This window comes from Neomonachus schauinslandi, chromosome 5 (genome assembly GCF_002201575.2).
Source record: "Neomonachus schauinslandi chromosome 5, ASM220157v2, whole genome shotgun sequence".
Classification (NCBI taxonomy): Eukaryota; Metazoa; Chordata; class Mammalia; order Carnivora; family Phocidae; genus Neomonachus; species Neomonachus schauinslandi.
The window spans coordinates 141163281-141181443 of record NC_058407.1 but is presented as its reverse complement, the minus strand read 5'-3'; the positions used below and the strand labels follow the sequence as shown (position 1 = coordinate 141181443).

The following is an 18163-nucleotide window of genomic DNA, read 5'->3' as shown; positions in this document are numbered from 1 at the left end:
TGGATTAGAGGGGTTTTTTTGTTTGTTTTGTTTTTGTTTTTTAAAGATTTTATTATTTATTTGACAGAGAGAAAGAGACCGAGCATGCACAAGGGAGCACAAGCAGGGGGAGAGGGAGAAGGAGAAGCAGGCTCCCCACTGAGCAGAGAGCCTGATATGGGGCTCCATCCCAGAACCCTGGGATAATGACCTGAGCTGAAGGAGACACTTAATGGACTGAGCCACTCAGGCACCCCCTGGGTTAGAGTTTAAATGGCATGTTTATCTTCACCATGCAGGTATACCAATATACCCAGTTCTCTGTCACAAAACAACTTAGCAGCCTTTTGATGACAGTACTCAAGGGAGTCACTGGCCCAGAGCTGTGAGAGCCAGAGACACTCTGGAAGCTGGAATGTTCTGGTAATGCCACTGACTTTACAAGAAAGATTGTCCTGGTATATAACACAAGTGCTAATTGTACAGCCACACTTCGAATTGTTGACACCAAAAGGAACTTCCAGAGAAAAGCAAATGTTGTGGTCCTTGCCTTTCAGGAATTCAGGTGACAAGACATAAACAGTTCAGATGGGAATAAGTGCAGAGTAAGTGATACAGGTGACTATTAAAGCGTTCTAGAACAAGGAGAGATCAGTGGAGAACAGTCAGGTCATAGAAGGGTGATGGAAGGGGTGCCTGGGTGGCTCAGTCATTAAGCGTCTGCCTTCAGCTCAGAATCATGATCCCAGAGTCCTGGGATCGAGCCCCACATTGGGCTCCCTGCTCAGCGGGAAGCCTGCTTCTCCCTCTCCCACTCCCTCTCCTGTATTCCCGCTCTTGCTGTGCCTGTCTCTGTCAAATAAATAAATAATCTTTTAAAAAGGTGGGGGAGGCGCCTGGGTGGCTCAGTCGTTAAGCGTCTGCCTTCAGCTCAGGTCATGATCCCAAGGTCCTGGGATCGAGCTCCACATCAAAAAAAAAAAAAGAAGAAGAAGAAGGGTGACGGAAGAGATGGAGTTAGAATCTACCTCTGGAGGACAGATAGAATTTGAATAGACAGGAAGAAGAAGGGCAGTGCAGGCAGTGGGAATACTGTGAGCAACTGGGTGTTAAGTTGGATGCGTGGGCAGAGAGAGGCTCCCCACCTGGGGTAAAGAACTGTGCTTGAGAATAACAGGCAATATGGTTGACCCAATTTGGTTAGCTAAACAAAGATGTACAAGTCTAAAACAAAAGTGGAAACTCTTGGGAAGTAGGGGCTTGATGAGATTACAGGAGGCCTGAAAGCCATTGTGTTGTTATAATTTAAAAAAATGCCGGAAGGTCAGAAGAGTAAACAGATGCCTATGTATAAAAAATACTACAGGTGAGACAGGAAATTGGAGTTGAGTGCATTTCAGCACTTAATCAGGTACACAAGTGAAGCCAATGAAAGGGATGCACTTATTGAACACAAAAATAACCTAATGGTGTTAGTAGTGGTGGTGGTGGTGATGTGATTTCTAACTAAAATTCTTTGAGGGGATTCATAAGCAAGTGGATTTTGGGCAACTGTTAGATATAATATCTTTAAGCTTATAAAACTCCCTTGGTAGAATTCCACATAAAAACTTATTAAAAAACAAGTTGTCACAGGACCAACACATTATCTTTTTGTGGCGAGGCGGTTGACAATGAAAGGAAATGGGTAAGGATCTCCAAGCACTTCTCTGAAGGGAGAAGGGTTCTTAGTGATCAGTGATCAGCAGACATTATTTACTATCTTTAAATTATCTGAAGATGAAGTATCCAGGGAATTACTTTGAGGAAAGAACTCTGGATTTGATGCTGGCCTGCTGTGCATTCAGATGCCATCTCACTGCCCTACAATTTGGGCAAGCTGTTTTCACCTTTCTAAGCCTTTGTGTCCTTGCCCACATGTGGGATGATGTTCCCTACCTCGTAGTTATGCAGGAGAAATAGTGCCACTTGTTCGTAGGGTGGTGTGGTATACAGCAGGGGTTCAGTAAACTTCAGGTGGACATATATATATATTACAAAGGAGAGAATAGCTGGTAAGAAGCAGGTGGCTTTAAATAAGGGAAACTTAGAGAGGATTTGTTTGAAAAAGGAAGGCATTTGTATTGGAAATTCCTAAAGACTTCAGCCAGGTCTGTTTTTTTGTTTTATTTTGCTTTTTTGTTTTTTAAGATTTTATTTATTTATTTGAGCACAAGCAGGGAGGAGAGGGAGAAGCAGGCTCCCCACTGAGTGGGGAGCCAGACACAGGGCTTGATCTCAGGACTCTGGGATCATGACCTGAGCCCAAGGCAGACGCTTAACTGATTGAGCCACCCAGGAGCCCCCAGGTCTTTTCTTTTGACCAGAAAGGCTTCCAACACAAAACAGTAAATTGTTCCACGTTTTTTTTTTTTTTCCCAATTGTTCTATCTTTATGGAAAAACTATGCTGTGCCTTGCCAGGAGTGCTATGTGCAGTTGAGTCCATGCTCCCAAAGGGATCTGATGGAACTAATTAAGATCAGAAAAGGGGACCAAGTCAGATCAAAGAGTAGGATTCTTTAATGTGAAAAAGTAAAGTCTGAAAAAGAGCACAATCAGAATTGATGAAATGCTGAATGACCCTAAGGAGGTAAACACTGACCTGTTCATAAATCATCAGACATTTCTGATAGCGGCACTGTGAGTAGAACAAATGCTGTGGTGACCAAGTTTAGGGCATGCGTAAGAAGTACTGTAGGAAACAGACTTTTGAGAAGCGCTTTAGATGGGAAGTACAAGTGGACTTTTAGAGATGAGTACTGCTTTGTGAAGGGTAAGGCTATAGGTGGTTCCAGAAGAAACTGGGCTCTACCTCACCTTTGATGCTTGATGTAAGGGAGAGGGGCATATGCTCCTTGCACATGTTGGTTACGAGGCTCTGACTTTGGTGGATAGGGCCTGACCCCATGGGGCTGCTCCTGAATTTCTGAGCAATATAGGATTCAGTCAGAGACGTTCCTTTTCAAAACTGAACACTATGTATGGGGAAAAATATTTATAAATAAGATTTCTTTAATATTAGCAGGGATCTTTATTAAAGAGTGAAAAGAGTAGTTCCTTAAGATAAAGAATTCAGTGGCTCAATCAGTTAAGCCCAGGTCATGATCTGAGCACGGAGCCTGTTTCTCCCTTTCCCCGACTTGTACTCTCTCTCTCTAATAAATAAATAAAATCTTAAAAAAAAAAAGAAAGAAAGATAAAGATTTCAGTCTTCGAGAAAACTAGTTTTTCTCTCTCCCTTCCTCTGTCATCAAAACATCTGACAAATTGTGTTGATGTTCTGTTAGGAAGAGAGAAGACCAGACCTTCCTAACCGATGTCCTGTCCAGCCGACCCTGGAAGGGGAAGGACTTAGTAAGATGGCTGGATTCAGCTGTCTGAGCCTGGATGGCCAGTATGGGGGTTACTTATGGTTGTTTTCTATTTCATGGAAATACAAAGGGAAAAATAACTTTAGCATAACTTGGACTACTCTGCCAGGTGACCCCACCCACAGTTGTGGTCTCAGGCACATGAGAGCTCACCTTGGACAGGGAGTTGCCCATCAGAATAGAAACTGAGCTCGGGGTTTGAAGTTTTCATCAGTGGCCATGGATGGCAGAATGGAGGGAGCTCATTTAGTCTGTGGGTGTTCAAAAACGCTCAGAGACAAACAGTTCAAGAGAACACTACTGGCAAAAGAGGGTAGATCCCAAATGACCACCTGAGAGTTTCTGTAGCAGTCTTCATACCTGATCCTACAACAGCCATTTCGGGAAATGGATAGGATATTTGTTCTGGTTCTCACTTTTTAACAGATTTGTACACTGAGAGGCAGGAGATTTGTGGAGTTCAGTGATAGAATGTCCAGGATCCCAACCTGAGATACTTTTTTCATCAAGGCAGATATAAGGTATGAAGTGAGTACTAAAGTAACTCTTGGAGAAGAACCTGTAGCTTGTAATTATAAGCAGATTGGAGCCATCCGAGCATCCCTCTTTCTTTTCGCCTGGCACCTGATCTCCCTGCTTTCCCTACATCCAACACTGTGCAATAGCTGGAGAACGGAGCCAAATGGATGGTGAGCGCGCTATTTGGACTGAGTCAGCAATGTCCCTCTGCCAGGGCTGGACAATACCTGTCCTAGAGAGCACTGAGTAGATTTTCCTCTCCCAGCACCAGCATCCATCCTACGGGTGACTCCCCTCATGGCTGAGACAGTGGACTCCAGGAGCAGGTGTGTCATGCACCAGAATTAAAGAATCTGGCACAAAAGAAGCAGCTGACCATATTGGCATAGACAGCGCAGCTTGAAAGCCTTCTCCAGCATTTGGGAATGTTTTCAAGTTTTGAAAAGAGAATCTTCTAAATCTATTTTATCTGCAAGTCTTTGTTGATGTCTGTATGATAATCATTGCTTGAGATTAACTGACAAACTCTTATTTTTTTTGTGGCTTTTTTTTTTGGTTGTTTTGTTTTTTGATTTGTGGGTTTTTGGGTGTCTTGATTTATGAACAGCTTAGACTTGTAGCTGTAACAACTCAGTAATCTTCAGCCTCTTTCAGTGGTTTTAAAGCAGGGCAAGCATACAAATCATTTGCTCAGTACTACTCAAATCTAGATGGAAAAGCAACTCATGTCTTCTGTCCCCGTCTTTGTTCTCACCTTTGGACTGTGCTGACACGTGTGTGTTCTCCCTCCCACCCCCCCCCCCCCCCCCCCCACTGTGTCATGCAAAGTCTGAGACACATACGTGAGAGTTTTGGAGATTATTCGTAGACCCACATGTTTAATATGATGTGTACATGGTATGATTTTAACCTAAGGGAAAAGCAGGTCAGAATTATGGAAGTTTTTGAAAATGTGAGGTGTTTAATTTCATTTTGAGTGGAGTGTGTAATCTGAGAGTGGCTTATAGTGGAAAGTTTATATTCGCAAATGAAAAGAATTTACAGGAGGTGTATCAGAATACCAGGGTAAGTTTGCTGCTCCTGGCTGTGTTACAGGTGCAGTTACACCTGCAACCAGGCAGTAGCTACCCACCTGAGGAAGTCATGGGAGCAGCCCTCTGGGTAGAGCAGCCCATGTTCTACAGCAGAGACCTTTATTGTTGATTTGTTGTTTCTTAAAGATAATACATGATTATGGCACCCCCCCCCAAATTAAGCTATGAACTGTGAAACAGTTCCATTCATTCCTGTCCCTCAGCCACCCAGTTACCAGCCCTTGGGCATCCAGTTATACTAGCTTCTTTTTTTTTTTTTTTTTAAAGATTTTATTTATTTATTTGACAGAGAGAGACACAGCGAGAGAGGGAACACAAGCAGGGGGAGTGGGAGAGGGAGGAGCAGGCTCCCCGCTGAGCGGAGAGCCCGATGCGGGGCTCGATCCCAGGACTCTGGGATCATGACCTGAGCCGAAGGCAGACGCTTAACGACTGAGCCACCCAGGCGCCCTTATACTAGCTTCTTATGGCATGTCCCTCCAAAGACACTGTGTGCAGAATCAAGAAATTACATACTCCTTTTTCCTTGTTTTTACACAAGTGATAACGTAGTTCACACACTGCTCTGCATCTTGCTTTCTTCCACTTAACCAGGTATCTTAAGGGACCTTCCATTTTGTTCTCTGTAATGACATCACTGATTGCCACTACAAACAATGGGATTTACTTCCTTGTACGTAAAAGTAAAGGCCCATATTTTACACACCACTTGACTAAGCTTGATTTTTTACTCCCAGCCCAACAGCAAATTAGGTAGAAAAGATCCAGCTCCTTTCAGGCATCAGGAGGATGATAAGAAGGAAATCATAAGTCGCAGCTCATATCACAGAAACAGAAGTCACCTAAAAAAATAATAACAAACGGGGGCACCTGGGTGGCTCAGTCGGTTAAACGTCCCAACTCTTGATCACAGCTCAAATCTCAATCTCAGGATCATGATAAAACAGAAACAAAAATGTACAGGCAACAGCAACAACCAGAAAAGGCCACCAAAGCCTTAGAACATTTAACCCAGGGGCCATCATTCCAGCCCCTCTGAATATGCTTGGAAGGCATCATTTACTCAGTGATTATTTATTGAGCACCAGTTGCATACCAGGCCCAGCTGATGGGCCTCAGTGAGAATGGTGCATTATTGAAGCCCTGGCTGAAAAGCATACTCTTTAAGGAGACAGGGTTTTGCAATATAGCCTTTAGAGAAAAAACTCTATTCAGAAGGCTAAAGTGATTTCAATTTGGCTCGATTTCAAGAGGTAATCCAACTAGTAGGGCTCTGGTGGGCTGGCTTTTTTTTTTTTTTTTAAAGATTTTATTTATTTGAGAGACAGTGAGAGAGAGAGAGCACATGAGAGCGGGGAGGGTCAGAGGGAGAAGCAGACTCCCTGCTGAGCAGGGAGCCCGATGCGGGACTTGATCCCGGGACTCCAGGATCATGACCTGAGCCGAAGGCAGTCGCTTAACCAACTGAGCCACCCAGGTGCCCTGGGCTGGCTTTTTATTTACAGTTTTACAGTGCTTCAACAATAGGCTGATTTCTTAACTAGATTAATATTTCTTGGATTTATCCTCTTGATATTTATACTGTCCATTCTTTTAGCAAACCATTTTCACTTTTCAAAAATGGTCAGAGAGGAAAATTTCATTTTAGGATGCAAATGCCAGAATGAAATTTTGACTGTACCATTCTTCTGCCAGAAATCAGTAATCCACTTAAAATGCTTCAATGGAAAAATGGGCATGGATTATTGGTGCTTCCTCCACGCATGTCCTTACCTCTCCACTTCCTCTGGTTCATGTGGGGAGAGGAAGGCAGGGATTAGTATGCCTAGAGTGTATTGTCCCATCTCAGGAAGCTCCATAAAACCACACCATTGATCTTACACCAAAACTTGTGTGGGTCTCAGCTTCTAACCTGAAGCTCAAAGAAGGAAGAGGCATGTCTAGAGCACGTGGCCCTTTAAGCCTTATCGCTGGTATTTGCGTCATCTCAGTAGGACAGCTTAACCTGCTTTTCAGGGCATGTGTGGCTTTGCATCTGCTCTGGTGGTCTGTCCTTAGAAACACTAAATGGGAGGAGAAGCAGGAGGGTCCATTCAGTGGTGTACCTGCCAGGCAATGTAAGGTCAAAATATAATTCCGTTTTTCTTCCCCATAAAATAGACCAATTCATTCTATCATAGCAAGTCTCAGACTTTAAGATGAGTTAGTCACTGGAAGGTACCTGCTTACCTCACCTGGTTGGAACTTTATGCAGTGAGACAGCATCTGAGTCTTTGTTCATCGTTCCGTTCTCTGTGGCTTTGTTTAGCCATAGATAACATGCTTAGTCCTGGTTTGCTATCACATTTATAGGCTGATAGTCCTACGGCTATTGTGTTTGTACAGATCCATGGTCACGATTATTAGCATAACACTTAAATCATAGGTGGCTGTAGGTGGGTTGGCTAAACTATTTTTATGTAGAGATTAGCACTTTTTTTTTTTTTAAATGGGCTCCATGCCCAGTGTGGAGCCCAGTGTAGGGCTTAAACTCACGATCTTGAAATCAAGACCTGAGTTGAGATCAAGAGTTGGACGCTTAACTAAGTCACCCAGGCGCCCCACATTTTTACTATTATTAGTGAATATTCTCCAGTTATCTCTAAAGGAGAGGACCCTAAGTTAGTGGGATAGCTCAGTTTCTCTATCCTTAACCTGACCCCTTTTTTCAGAAGGTTATGCTATGAGACTTGTGAGTATTACATAGTAAAAATGTATATAAATTAGCTGTTACCTCGCCAAGCCTATAAAATCCTCTCCTTTGTACTGGGACGCTGAATGTCATTTAGAAAAACCACAGGAAGCCAGCTGGGGCAGATTTGTTCAAGTCAGTCTGGTAGGCCAGATATTCCAGAATTGACAAGTGATGGCTTTTTTACTTGCATGTGTTACACATTGATGGTAGGAATTAAAAAATAAACATCATAAGGGTATGTTGTACCTTTAATCACAAGCAGAATCTTGTTTCTAAAGACCTCCTATTACAACTGCTGGCCTAATTCCAAATCATGTGTCACTTGTTTTGTGTGGTTTAGTAGCCACAGACAGGATCATTTATCAACAAATACCGCAAAGAGGAGCAGATTTCACATGCTGCATTTCTTGAGCCATGGGTGCATCCCTGATTCTCAGTTGATGACAGATTGTCATTCTGGTTTGGGTGTTGACTGGGCAGTGATGTTGCTGTGGTCGATTATGCTTCCTGATGCCCTCGGTCCATGAGGGGCCCCTGTGATGAGAATGGAAGAACATCGCCAGGCTACCCCTGCCCTGCACAAGTGGCAGGCGATGTGTGGTTTAGTGTGGAAGGCTGGTGAACGAGAATGGACATAAATAGCCTGCAACTTGTGGAGGATATTCTGGTTTTGGTGGTGGTGGTGGTTGTGCTTGACTTGTTTCAGGAAGACATACTTTTATAATACCCCAAGAGTTTGGGGTGGGTGGTAACATGTTTTGAAAAAATGGCAGGCCTGGTTCAAAGTCCAGTTAAACCAAACGGATATTTGCATTCTGTTGTGATGAGGTAATTGATAATTTATGGCATGGGCAGTGTGGATCATACCCTTTCTGTGTGTGTTTTCTGCTAGTGCCTGGATCAAAGTGGAACAGCTAAAGCCATACCATGCGCACAAGGAGGAAATGATCAAGATCAACAAGGGGAAACGATTCCAGCAGGCTGTGGATGCTGTTGAAGAGTTCCTCCGGAGAGCCAAAGGGAAAGACCAGGTGAGAGACTGATTCTTGCTTTATTCCAGCATCTGACTGGTTATTTTGGCATAGTAACCAACAGATTAAATATGGCCCAAACCCAAACTCTATTCTTATGCCATGCCAATGGCGAGAACACTACTTCAGTTCTAGGGTATCTGCATTTGGCTTATCAGCTTGAAACTCCATGCATGTGGCAGACTTTTCTGAAATAGATTGCTCTTCTTAGGAAAGTCACTTGGACTCAGGAGAAGTATCTCAGCTTTTGAGTACAACACAGGCATTTCTCCCTTTGACATCCTAGAGATTAGGAGTGTTTTTGGGTATATCCACTGCCTGGGTGTAAATCCCACTTCTTAGCTTTGGGTACAGGCAAGTGATTTGACTTTACCTGCTTCCCCAAGTATCAGTGGAAGCAATAGCAGAACCTGTTTCATAGGGTTGTTGTGTGGATAGCACATGTAAAGCGCTTCTCCTAGGGTGTGGCTTGTGTAAGTGGCGGTGGTGGCGGCAGTGGCTGCTGTGGTGGCTATCATTGTTATTATTAAACTTTCAGACATCGTCCCACAATTCTGCTGATGACAAGAATCGGCGTAATTCCAGTGAGGAGAGAAGTAGGCCAAACTCAGGTGATGAGAAGCGGAAGCTTAGCCTGTCTGAAGGGAAGGTGAAGAAGAACATGGGAGAAGGAAAGAAGAGGGTGTCTTCAGGCTCTTCAGAGAGAGGCTCCAAGTCCCCTCTGAAAAGAGCCCAAGAGCAAAGTCCCCGGAAACGGGGTCGGCCCCCAAAGGATGAGAAGGTTTGTTTTACCTCTGCAGCTTCTGGGATTAGTGACTTCCTTCTGTCTATGAAAGAGTTGAGCTCTACAGTGCCTCAGCTCACTGAGTGGACGTAGAAATCTGTGCTAAGCACTGCCCTAAAGAATCCTGCAGACCAGGGGAGGGACTCAGCCTGGGGGCACAGGCATGAAATAGGAACACAAGGCAGCAAAGGATTTCTCATTCAACTAAATGGTCGAGGCAGGAGAACAGTCCACCTGAGCCAGCATGCAAGGGCTGGCACTGGAAGGGGCTTAAGAAAGAGGGGAAGGCATTCCAGAGACAGAGGGCCCAGCCTATGTAGGGCTTGATGTTGGCGTGGATATTCTCATTATAGGTAGAGGACAAGGAGAAGAGTAGAGAGCTAAAAGTGGGTTGTCACTGGATTGTGGAGGGCCTCAAGGTCTACTGAAGCAGTATTTACTGTCATGGAGTCCATAGGGGGCCACAAACGTGTTGGAGCTGGGTGTCAGGGTGGTGGTGTACTCCAAGCTGCATGTTAGCAATGGTGGAGGGCAGAGAAAAAGGCTAAAACTGGTCAGAAAGCTAAACCCAGGTTTGCATTTATATATAAGGAGCTATCCTGATAGCAAATACTGAAAGGAACTGCCTGAGAGGCACTTCAGAGGAAGGGCTCATAAGATTTAGCAATGGGTTACAGAGGAAAGGGGAAGGGAGATGATTTCAGGTTTTTGTTTGGAAAATGGTAATAACTTTCTCAAGAGCAAGAGTCAGGAGTAGGGTTGGCGAACGGAGCAAGAGGACTAGATCTGTCTTGAATGTGATGAATTTGAGGTGATGCCAAGACTATTAGGGAGACTTGAACTAATGTCGGGATGGAATGTAGATGCGGGAGGCAAATATGTAGAAGTATGTTGGAGAATACATACAAAGTGTATCTGAGGCCCAGTGGGATTGGTCTCCAGAGAAAGTAAGGAGGGAGCAGAGTGAAGGGCAGGATTCTGCTTCGCAGGGAAAATACCCATACGTCAGAGTTGGAAGGATTCGGAGGAGCCATCACAGTGAAATAAAGTGGAAATAACGTAACTTTCACCTTCCTGAGAAGATGTAGGTCAAGTCTCAAAAGCCAAGGGAAGAGGATTCGAGATGGAGGGGGTAGTCTGTGAAAACACAGGGGAGAACTGTTAGAGCACAGTCAAGGGGACAGGAGCCAGATGGCTGGCAGAAACAGTTGGGTGATAAGGCCTTGACAAAACACTAGACCACATCAGATCACGGCCTGCAAATTCAGACACCAGCGAGACCAGACAGGTCATGGCAGCAAGGGGAGGCTGGCTGAGGGTTTGCAGCCCTGACCTGCCTCCACACTGAGAGCACTAGGGGTGGCAGCAGCTGGTGCTCGGGGGAAGTCATTGCTCTGTCCATGGGGTCCCAGCCAACTTTTGCCAGGTCGTCTGGTTTTTCCTCTAGAGAAGCTGGAAATACTGATTTTTATGTGTAACATTCCAATTTTATGTGTTACACGCTAATTCAAAATTTTAAAATACTCTTAGGTCCAAGGAACATCTCTGGGCCAGATTGAGCCTGTGGGCTGCCACTCTGTGACCACTGTGTTAGAGAAAGTCCTTCTCACTGTCAGACAACCTGGGACTGAGAGTAGACAGAGTGACTAGCGGTCAGGACAGCCCTGGCTGACGGTGAGCACAGGGAACTGCCAGCCAGAGGTGGAGAAGGTGGAGAAAACAGCTAGCTGTGGTGCAGAAAGAACTTTCAGGGGGTGTGTTCTAATTTGATCCAATTGAATTGATTTCCTGGGGATCCAGAGGCATCTGAGCTGTCAGGTTTTATACTGTTCTCCAAATTCCTATTTTCTGCTTTCTAAAGCCGTGGATCTCACCAACTCCGTGCTGGCCCTGCAGAGAAACGACATCTTTTTGGAAAAAGAGAAGTGTGCAGGAGAGGTGAGGAGGAGGTCTGAGTCGGAACTGTGACTCCATAACTTGCTGCAGCTGTGTGGCCTTGGCCAACTTCCTTTGCCTTGGTTTCCTCGTCTGATCATTGGGAATAATAGTGATACCTGTCTCTCAGGTTTGTCGTGAGAATTAAATGAGTAACAAGAGCAAAGCATCAAGAACAGTGTGCTGTGCACCACGCATTTGAAAAATGGCTTTATGTTTGTCAGTGTCTGGCAGGAGCCTGTTGTGCAGTGAGAGCATAGTGGTTTTAGTGTCACCCGAGGCCGCCACCGGGCTTTACTGCAGGGACTCTTCTCACAGGCTCCCAGGGAAAAGCAGTTTGCCCTTGAATCTGAATTATTAATCAGGGGATAGTAACATTTCTGCTGCCGTTCTTGGAGTCAGGTCCCCTGCCAAGAGGTCTACTTGCTCTTTACCCTTAGCGCAATGCTTCCTACAGTCTCCTTGCTTGGCCAGCCTCTAGTGAAGGATTTGTCAGCTGGAGAGGAAGGAGTATGGTTAGTGGTGCAGGGCGGACACAGCCCTTTCAGTTCAGACAGTTGGTTTTAATTAAGCACCTTCAGAGATGTAGGGAATCTGGGCTTGGAATTTTGGTGCATCTTCTGATCTAATAGCTCCTGCGGTCTAAAAAGAGTGTGTGTTGCTACAGTAATGACTTCTTTCTGAAACAGCAGTAGCCTAGGCTGATAACTGGGCAAAGTCTCGGATGATAGCCGTTCGGAGCCATAATCCCCTGTCCTGTGAGGATTAGTGGAAAAGGCTGACCTTTTGACGCAGAGGCATCAGTTGCGTGCGTACAGGGAAAGGCTGGGTTCGTGCCTCAACTGTGGTGTGAGAGGTGTGCCCTCATCCTCTCTCAGGGGCTCTCATTACCAAGTCCTGGGCTGAGAAGAACTGCAGCTTTGGGCACACAGCACCCTGACAGCACAGAGCCCTCAGGGCTGTGGCTCTCCTCAAATCCCCGAGTGGTTCAGGGACTGCTGACTGGGAGTCGAGGCCTTCCGCTGGTGCCAGATGGAGAGCCAGTGTCTCCACCCCACTCTCCTGTCCTGAGACCTTAAGCAGGTCACTAGAGCTGTGCTGCCCCTAGCCACAGGGGACAGATACAGAACATGTCCATCGCGGCAGGACGTTCTTGGGACAGTTCTACACTAGGCCTCTTTTTTCCCCATATCTCTTTGTTCACGTGTTGATTGAGCAGCCCCACATGAGCCAGATGTCTAGTGATAAAGCAGCATGATAGTTAGACCAGGCCCCTCTCATGTTCACTTCTTCAGTAAATAGCGAGCATCTCCTCTGTGCCAGGCATGGCTCCCTGCATGGGATACAGAGTAAACAAAATTGGCAAAGGTCTTGTTTTCATAGAACTCACTTATCACATCAGCATCAGGTAGGAAGATACAGAGGGGTCAGGGAAAGCACCCCGATAAGGTGACATTTCCGCGGAGACCTGAAGTGAGCATGTGAGCCAAGCAGATAACTGTTGGAAGAGCATCCCCAATAGTGCAAAGGCAAATGCTTGGTGTGTTTGGGGAATGGCTGGAGGGCCAAAGCGGGGCTGGTGAGTTAGAGAGTGGTGAGGGGGAGAAAATATAATAGGATATGAATTCAGAGAGTAGGGTGGAGTTGAGGGGTTGTAGAACTTATAGTGCCCCGTAGGCCTGACTGTGTGAGACAGGAAGCCAGTTGTAGGCAGAGAAGTGGCCTACTCCACTCTAGCTCCTGTGTCCAGTCTAGACTGCAGGGTTCCAGAACGGAAGCAGAGGGGGATCCCTTTTGCTACAGTCCAAGTGGCAGGGGATGGCAAAAAAAAGAGGTCACCGATCCGCAGTTGTAAAACCATAATCATTGCTACCAGGTAAGAGGAGGGTGGAATCAAGAAGGACTGCAAAGATCTCAGCCTGGTAGAACGGAGCTGCTTTTCTAAGACTGCGAAGACTGTGGAAGGCACCGTTGGGGCAGGGAGATCCAGAGTTCAGTGGGACGTTCAAGATTCCCCTGAGATACCCAAGTAGAAATGTCAGGAGGGCCACCGTGGCTGGAAGATCCCACATGTGGAAAGGGAGTGTGAGGTGAACTTGGTGGAGGGGATAAGAGCACAGCTGAAGCAGCATCCTGCCCAGGATGGGTGTGGGCAAGGCTGTTGGTGGGGAGGTACGCCCCGTTCCACTGGGTCCTGCCCTTGCATCAGCCTGGAGAGGGAGTGGGGCTCTTGGCTCCCAGTTGCCCTGGATTGGAAGTCTGGCTTTGTCACTTAGTAGCTTAGTAGTTAAAATGCTGGGCACATTTCCTCATCAGCACCATGTGGCTTTCTTAGGTTTTTTTTTTTTTTTTTTTTGAGATTCTCTCTGAAGCCAGTACTGTTTTCTTAATGTTCATTATTGGCCATAAAGAATCTTCTCTGTGACTTGCTAACAACATTGCACACCATAGTTGGGATTTCCAGAGACATCTGTCCTTGTGAAACTTGGGCACAAGAAGACAATTTGTTATTTCAAGAACAGAGAAGAAAGCCTTGCTCCATGTTGATGAGAACTTGCCTGGTTTCTCCCGATGGACAGTCAGAACCGCGCCTGGGGACTTAGGCTGAGACTGGAGTTGGCTAGGGGGTTCGTTTGAGGTGGAATGTAACTGAAGGAAGTGAAGCAGGATTTGGCGATTTGGCACAGGAAGACATCTGTTACTGAGGTGGCCTCAGTGTCTTGACCATCTGCCTTTCCCTCTGTAGGATCTCACCATCCCTGAGTCTAGTACCGTGAAGGGGGTGATGGCTGGACCGATGGCCGCGTTTAAATGGCAGCCGACCGTGAGCGAGGTAACAAGCTCTCCCGCAGGCCAGGATAAGCCCAGCCTCCAAGCTGGTTTCCTGGCCTGTGTGAGGCGCTTTTCCTTTCCCCATTCTTTAAATTGCAAGAAAGTACTGAGGTGTTTGAGGGGGGAAAGTGCAAGTCTCCACCCTCATGGGTGCTCAGTTTCATGTTCGATGTAACTTCTTCCAGACCCTTTGCTACAACCCCCATTCACTCATCATTTATAGAATTATATACCCACATGGGGTTTCTATTGTTGGAAATAGGGTTGGTTTTCACAAATGCAGGATTGGCCCACACATTTTTTCACTTAATGCTTTATAGACACCTTTCACTGTTCACATATACAACTCTGCTGTTCAGTAGCCCCTTGGAGTGGATGCCCCAGTCCCCTGTTGTGCCTAATTGTGAAAGCCCTTGAAAGTGCTACACTCATTGCCCTGCATTTCTGTTTATATCGATCCTCCGTGAGACAAGACACTCAGGGGTCTGGCACCAGACACAGTAGGTAAAACCCTAGAATTGGGAGAGTGCTGAGAATTGATTTGGCCTCGCCTAGTCAGTTATCCAAAGGGACTGGTAAATGCTGCATTTTAAAAATACCAGTATACCTCTTAAATATTTTCCTGCAGTGTTACTAGAATAATTTTTATGCCACCCTGACAGAACTGTCTCTTCTTTTCCACTTGTAGCCAGTTTCCCTCTAGCTGGAGCAGGGACCGTTTATAAAAGACTTAGACCAACAATGGGAAAGGGCTTCCAGGCAGTTATATAGTCGAGACCAGCTGCCAGGGGTGTTTCAGCCAGAGGAGAGTCAGTTACCAGGCAAGGTGACCTCTAATAGAAGATAAGTTGTTTTATTGAATCATTTTCTGGTTTCAGCCTGTGAAAGATGCAGACCCTCATTTCCATCATTTCCTGCTCAGCCAAACTGAGAAGGTGAGTCGGTCTTCTACATTTTTGATCCTTGGTCAGGGGCTGGCCTAAAGGGAGAAGGTGGCTCCATCAAACCTCACCCTACTAGTCTGAAAGGTTAGGCTCTGCTTCTACCACTGCCCAGAGCAACTAGATAGAAAGTCACATGGAGGCCCACTCGTGACTCAGGTGTTGTTACAGTTAAAAGTAAACCCCCCCCCCCCCAAAAAAAATTTAAGGCTCAGCAGCTGTGTGGTTGAGACATTTGTGAGTCTGGGGCAGAAGCCAGACCTTGTGAGCTATCCACATTCATGAGGTAGCCCTTGCTGTTTGGTGGATGCATTCTCAGGCTTGCTGTGCAAGCAGTCTCTCTAAACCATCGGGTTGTGGAGGGCAAGCTTCCCAGAGTATCTGCAAGGCCATGAGTTAGGCTGAACCTTGATATAGGACCTGATAGGCTGTGGCTTTGGAGTTGGACAGATCTGGGTTGCAAGCCCAGTTACACTGAGTAGACTTGTAACTCTGAGTGTATGACTTCATGAATCTGATCCTTAATGTCATCATGGGCAAAAGAATCTTGCAGAGTTGCATAGATATTTAAGTGAAGTAGTTTGTGTTACCTTTCTGATGTGTCCTTTGGAGTTCAGTAAAGTCGAACAGCAAATAGGTTTCAGTGTTAACACCACACTTTAGGCCTAACCTCTTAGGGAAATTATAACGAAGACCAGTTAAGCGTTCGGTTTAATACATGGTCTTTTTCCCTCCTTTATTAGCCAGCTGTCTGTTACCAGGCAATCACAAAGAAGTTGAAAATATGTGAAGAGGTACGTAGGTTCCATGCCTCCCTATTTTTCTCTTCCACTGGGGCCCTTGCCATGGGCAGACTGACCTGATGAGCTGTGCTTCCTTTCCCTAGGAAACTGGGTCCACCTCCATCCAGGCAGCAGACAGCACGGCCGTGAATGGCAGCATCACACCCACAGACAAAAAGTAGGACCTTTGATGAAAAGGCTTCTTGTGGCTCTAGTTCTGTTAGGGAATAGGGGATGACCCCAAGGGGGCTCTTTAAGGGTTGTATCCCAGCCATTGGTGGGACTGAATGGAAAGAGAGAGGGAAAGTTGTAATTTTTAGTGAGTTGCCTGGAATTAATTTGACCTGCAGGAGACCAAGGTCCTTTAAGTACATGGTGGGGTTGCCTTCATAGCTCACTAGTGAGTCTTGGAGCTGGAGGAACACTCAGTTTGGTGGTTCTCAGACTTTCCCCTGCCTCAGAATCACCTGGAAGGCCACATGTAAAGCATCAACTGCTAGGCTCCACCCCCCAGGGTTTCTCAGTCAGTAGATCTGGAGTGGATCCGGAGAGTTTATAATATTGGACACCTTCCTGGGTGTGCCGCTGCTGCCAGTCAAGAGACCACACTTTGAGAACCACTGGCTGGGTAGAACAGTGATGAAAACAGTTTCAGGGTTGTGGTGGGGGCAGGTGGCAGGTGAGAGGTGAATCACCATCATCCTGCAGTCGCCGCCCTTTCCTTCCCACACACCTGCCTTGACTGTGGTCCCCAAAGCTTAGCTTGCGCCCGCACACCCCTGCCTTTCCTCTGGTGGTATTTGCAGTCGTGTGTCTAAAAGTGCTAAGACAGAGCACTGTCCTGAGCCCAGTGGCCGGGTCTGAGCTCTCCATGCATATCTCCTGTACAGTTCTTTCTCCAGAGTAAAAACAGTATGTCTTTTACTTTATTCATAATTTTTTGTGCTGATGAAATCCCTGATTCCACTGGTTTTTTTGGGTCAACGGCCCTGGGGAGAGTAGAAAAGACAGGCATGTTCTATGCTAATGAACATGGGTGTCACTCGCTGACTTAAGGATTGTGTTGATTTTTTTAAAAAAATGACAAGGATGAGGCTGAGACCAGAGTCCAGTGCTTTCACCTAAGACCTTTGTTGCCCCATTAGTCAAACCGTTTTTTGACATGAATGTGAAGCCAACTACAAAGTGAAGCAGCTGTATGGTGCACTAGGTGTCCTGGAACGCCAGGAAAAGAATTCGTCTGTTGTGATGTAGAATCGTCGGGCAAGCTTAAACTACCCAGACAGCTGTGAATGACAAAAGATCTCCTGGGTTTTGAGCTTTGGCTGGAAACTTGGTGAGGGTGCCATTTGGTGAGGAATGTGGTGGGTTCTGTTTTTATCATTAGATTCAGGCTGGGACAGAGAGCATGTGAGAGTTCATATTCCACCAGGGATGAGGGGAGACAGTTTCAGTTCAAGAGCCAGTTTGCAGGGGTGGCTGTGAATGTCACCCCAGGAGACCGAGAATACTAAAAGGGTAACAGGTGAAGGTGGACAGGCTGCAGAGAGGGTCTGGAGCTGAGAGAAACCTAAGCCAAAACCAGAACACCATGTAGTAAGAAATGATGGAAGAGGCATTGGTTAGCTATATCACATGCAAGGAGTGAAGTGCAGGAACCAAAAAAAGACCTTTGGGCAAAATAAAATCATCTGTAAAAGCACATAGAAATAGCAGTAGTAGCCAGTAGCCCTTAAGTTCTCAGCATTGCAGGAAGAAGCAGGCCACAGGAAGTGAAGGTAAGCAGAACATGTCCACCTGAACTCTAGTCCCCCAAGATGAGCATGGGCCTGCAGTTAGAAGGGCAGGGTGAGGAAGTGCGGACAGGCCAGCGGAGAGCAGTGCCAGGGAGGTTCAGGAGAAGGCAGGCATAGGAAGAATTCATGTTCTGGAGAATTCCCTTGGCTCCAGGCTTTGAAAAGGGTCAGGGCCCATCTCTGCTGACAGCAGGAAGAACACAAAGGTAGTGTCAAGTGTCGAGCTGGGGAGGGAGATGAAGACGGTGATCCTGAGTCCTGCAGTTGAAGAAGTTGGCTGGCTCTGAACACATTGCTTCAGTTACTTGTCACGGATTCTTTTTT

At 46.1% G+C, this 18163-nt stretch overlaps 1 protein-coding gene across 6 annotated transcripts in view; it reads left to right on the top strand.

The window, feature by feature from the left end:
* Nucleotides 1–18163, top strand: part of GLYR1 (glyoxylate reductase 1 homolog) — a 33247-nt gene that overhangs the window by 3213 nt on the left and 11871 nt on the right. For 3 of the 6 annotated variants that reach the window (XM_044915058.1, XM_021698319.2, XM_044915059.1), the window contains exons 4-9: nt 8631–8769; nt 9308–9550; nt 14235–14321; nt 15199–15255; nt 16005–16055; nt 16148–16221. In XM_044915058.1, coding sequence (XP_044770993.1) covers nt 8631–8769; nt 9308–9550; nt 14235–14321; nt 15199–15255; nt 16005–16055; nt 16148–16221 — 651 coding nt within the window. The remainder of the gene's footprint in view (nt 1–8630; nt 8770–9307; nt 9551–14234; nt 14322–15198; nt 15256–16004; nt 16056–16147; nt 16222–18163) is intronic. The other 3 variants (XM_044915063.1, XM_044915062.1, XM_044915061.1) reach the window with 2 other exon arrangements.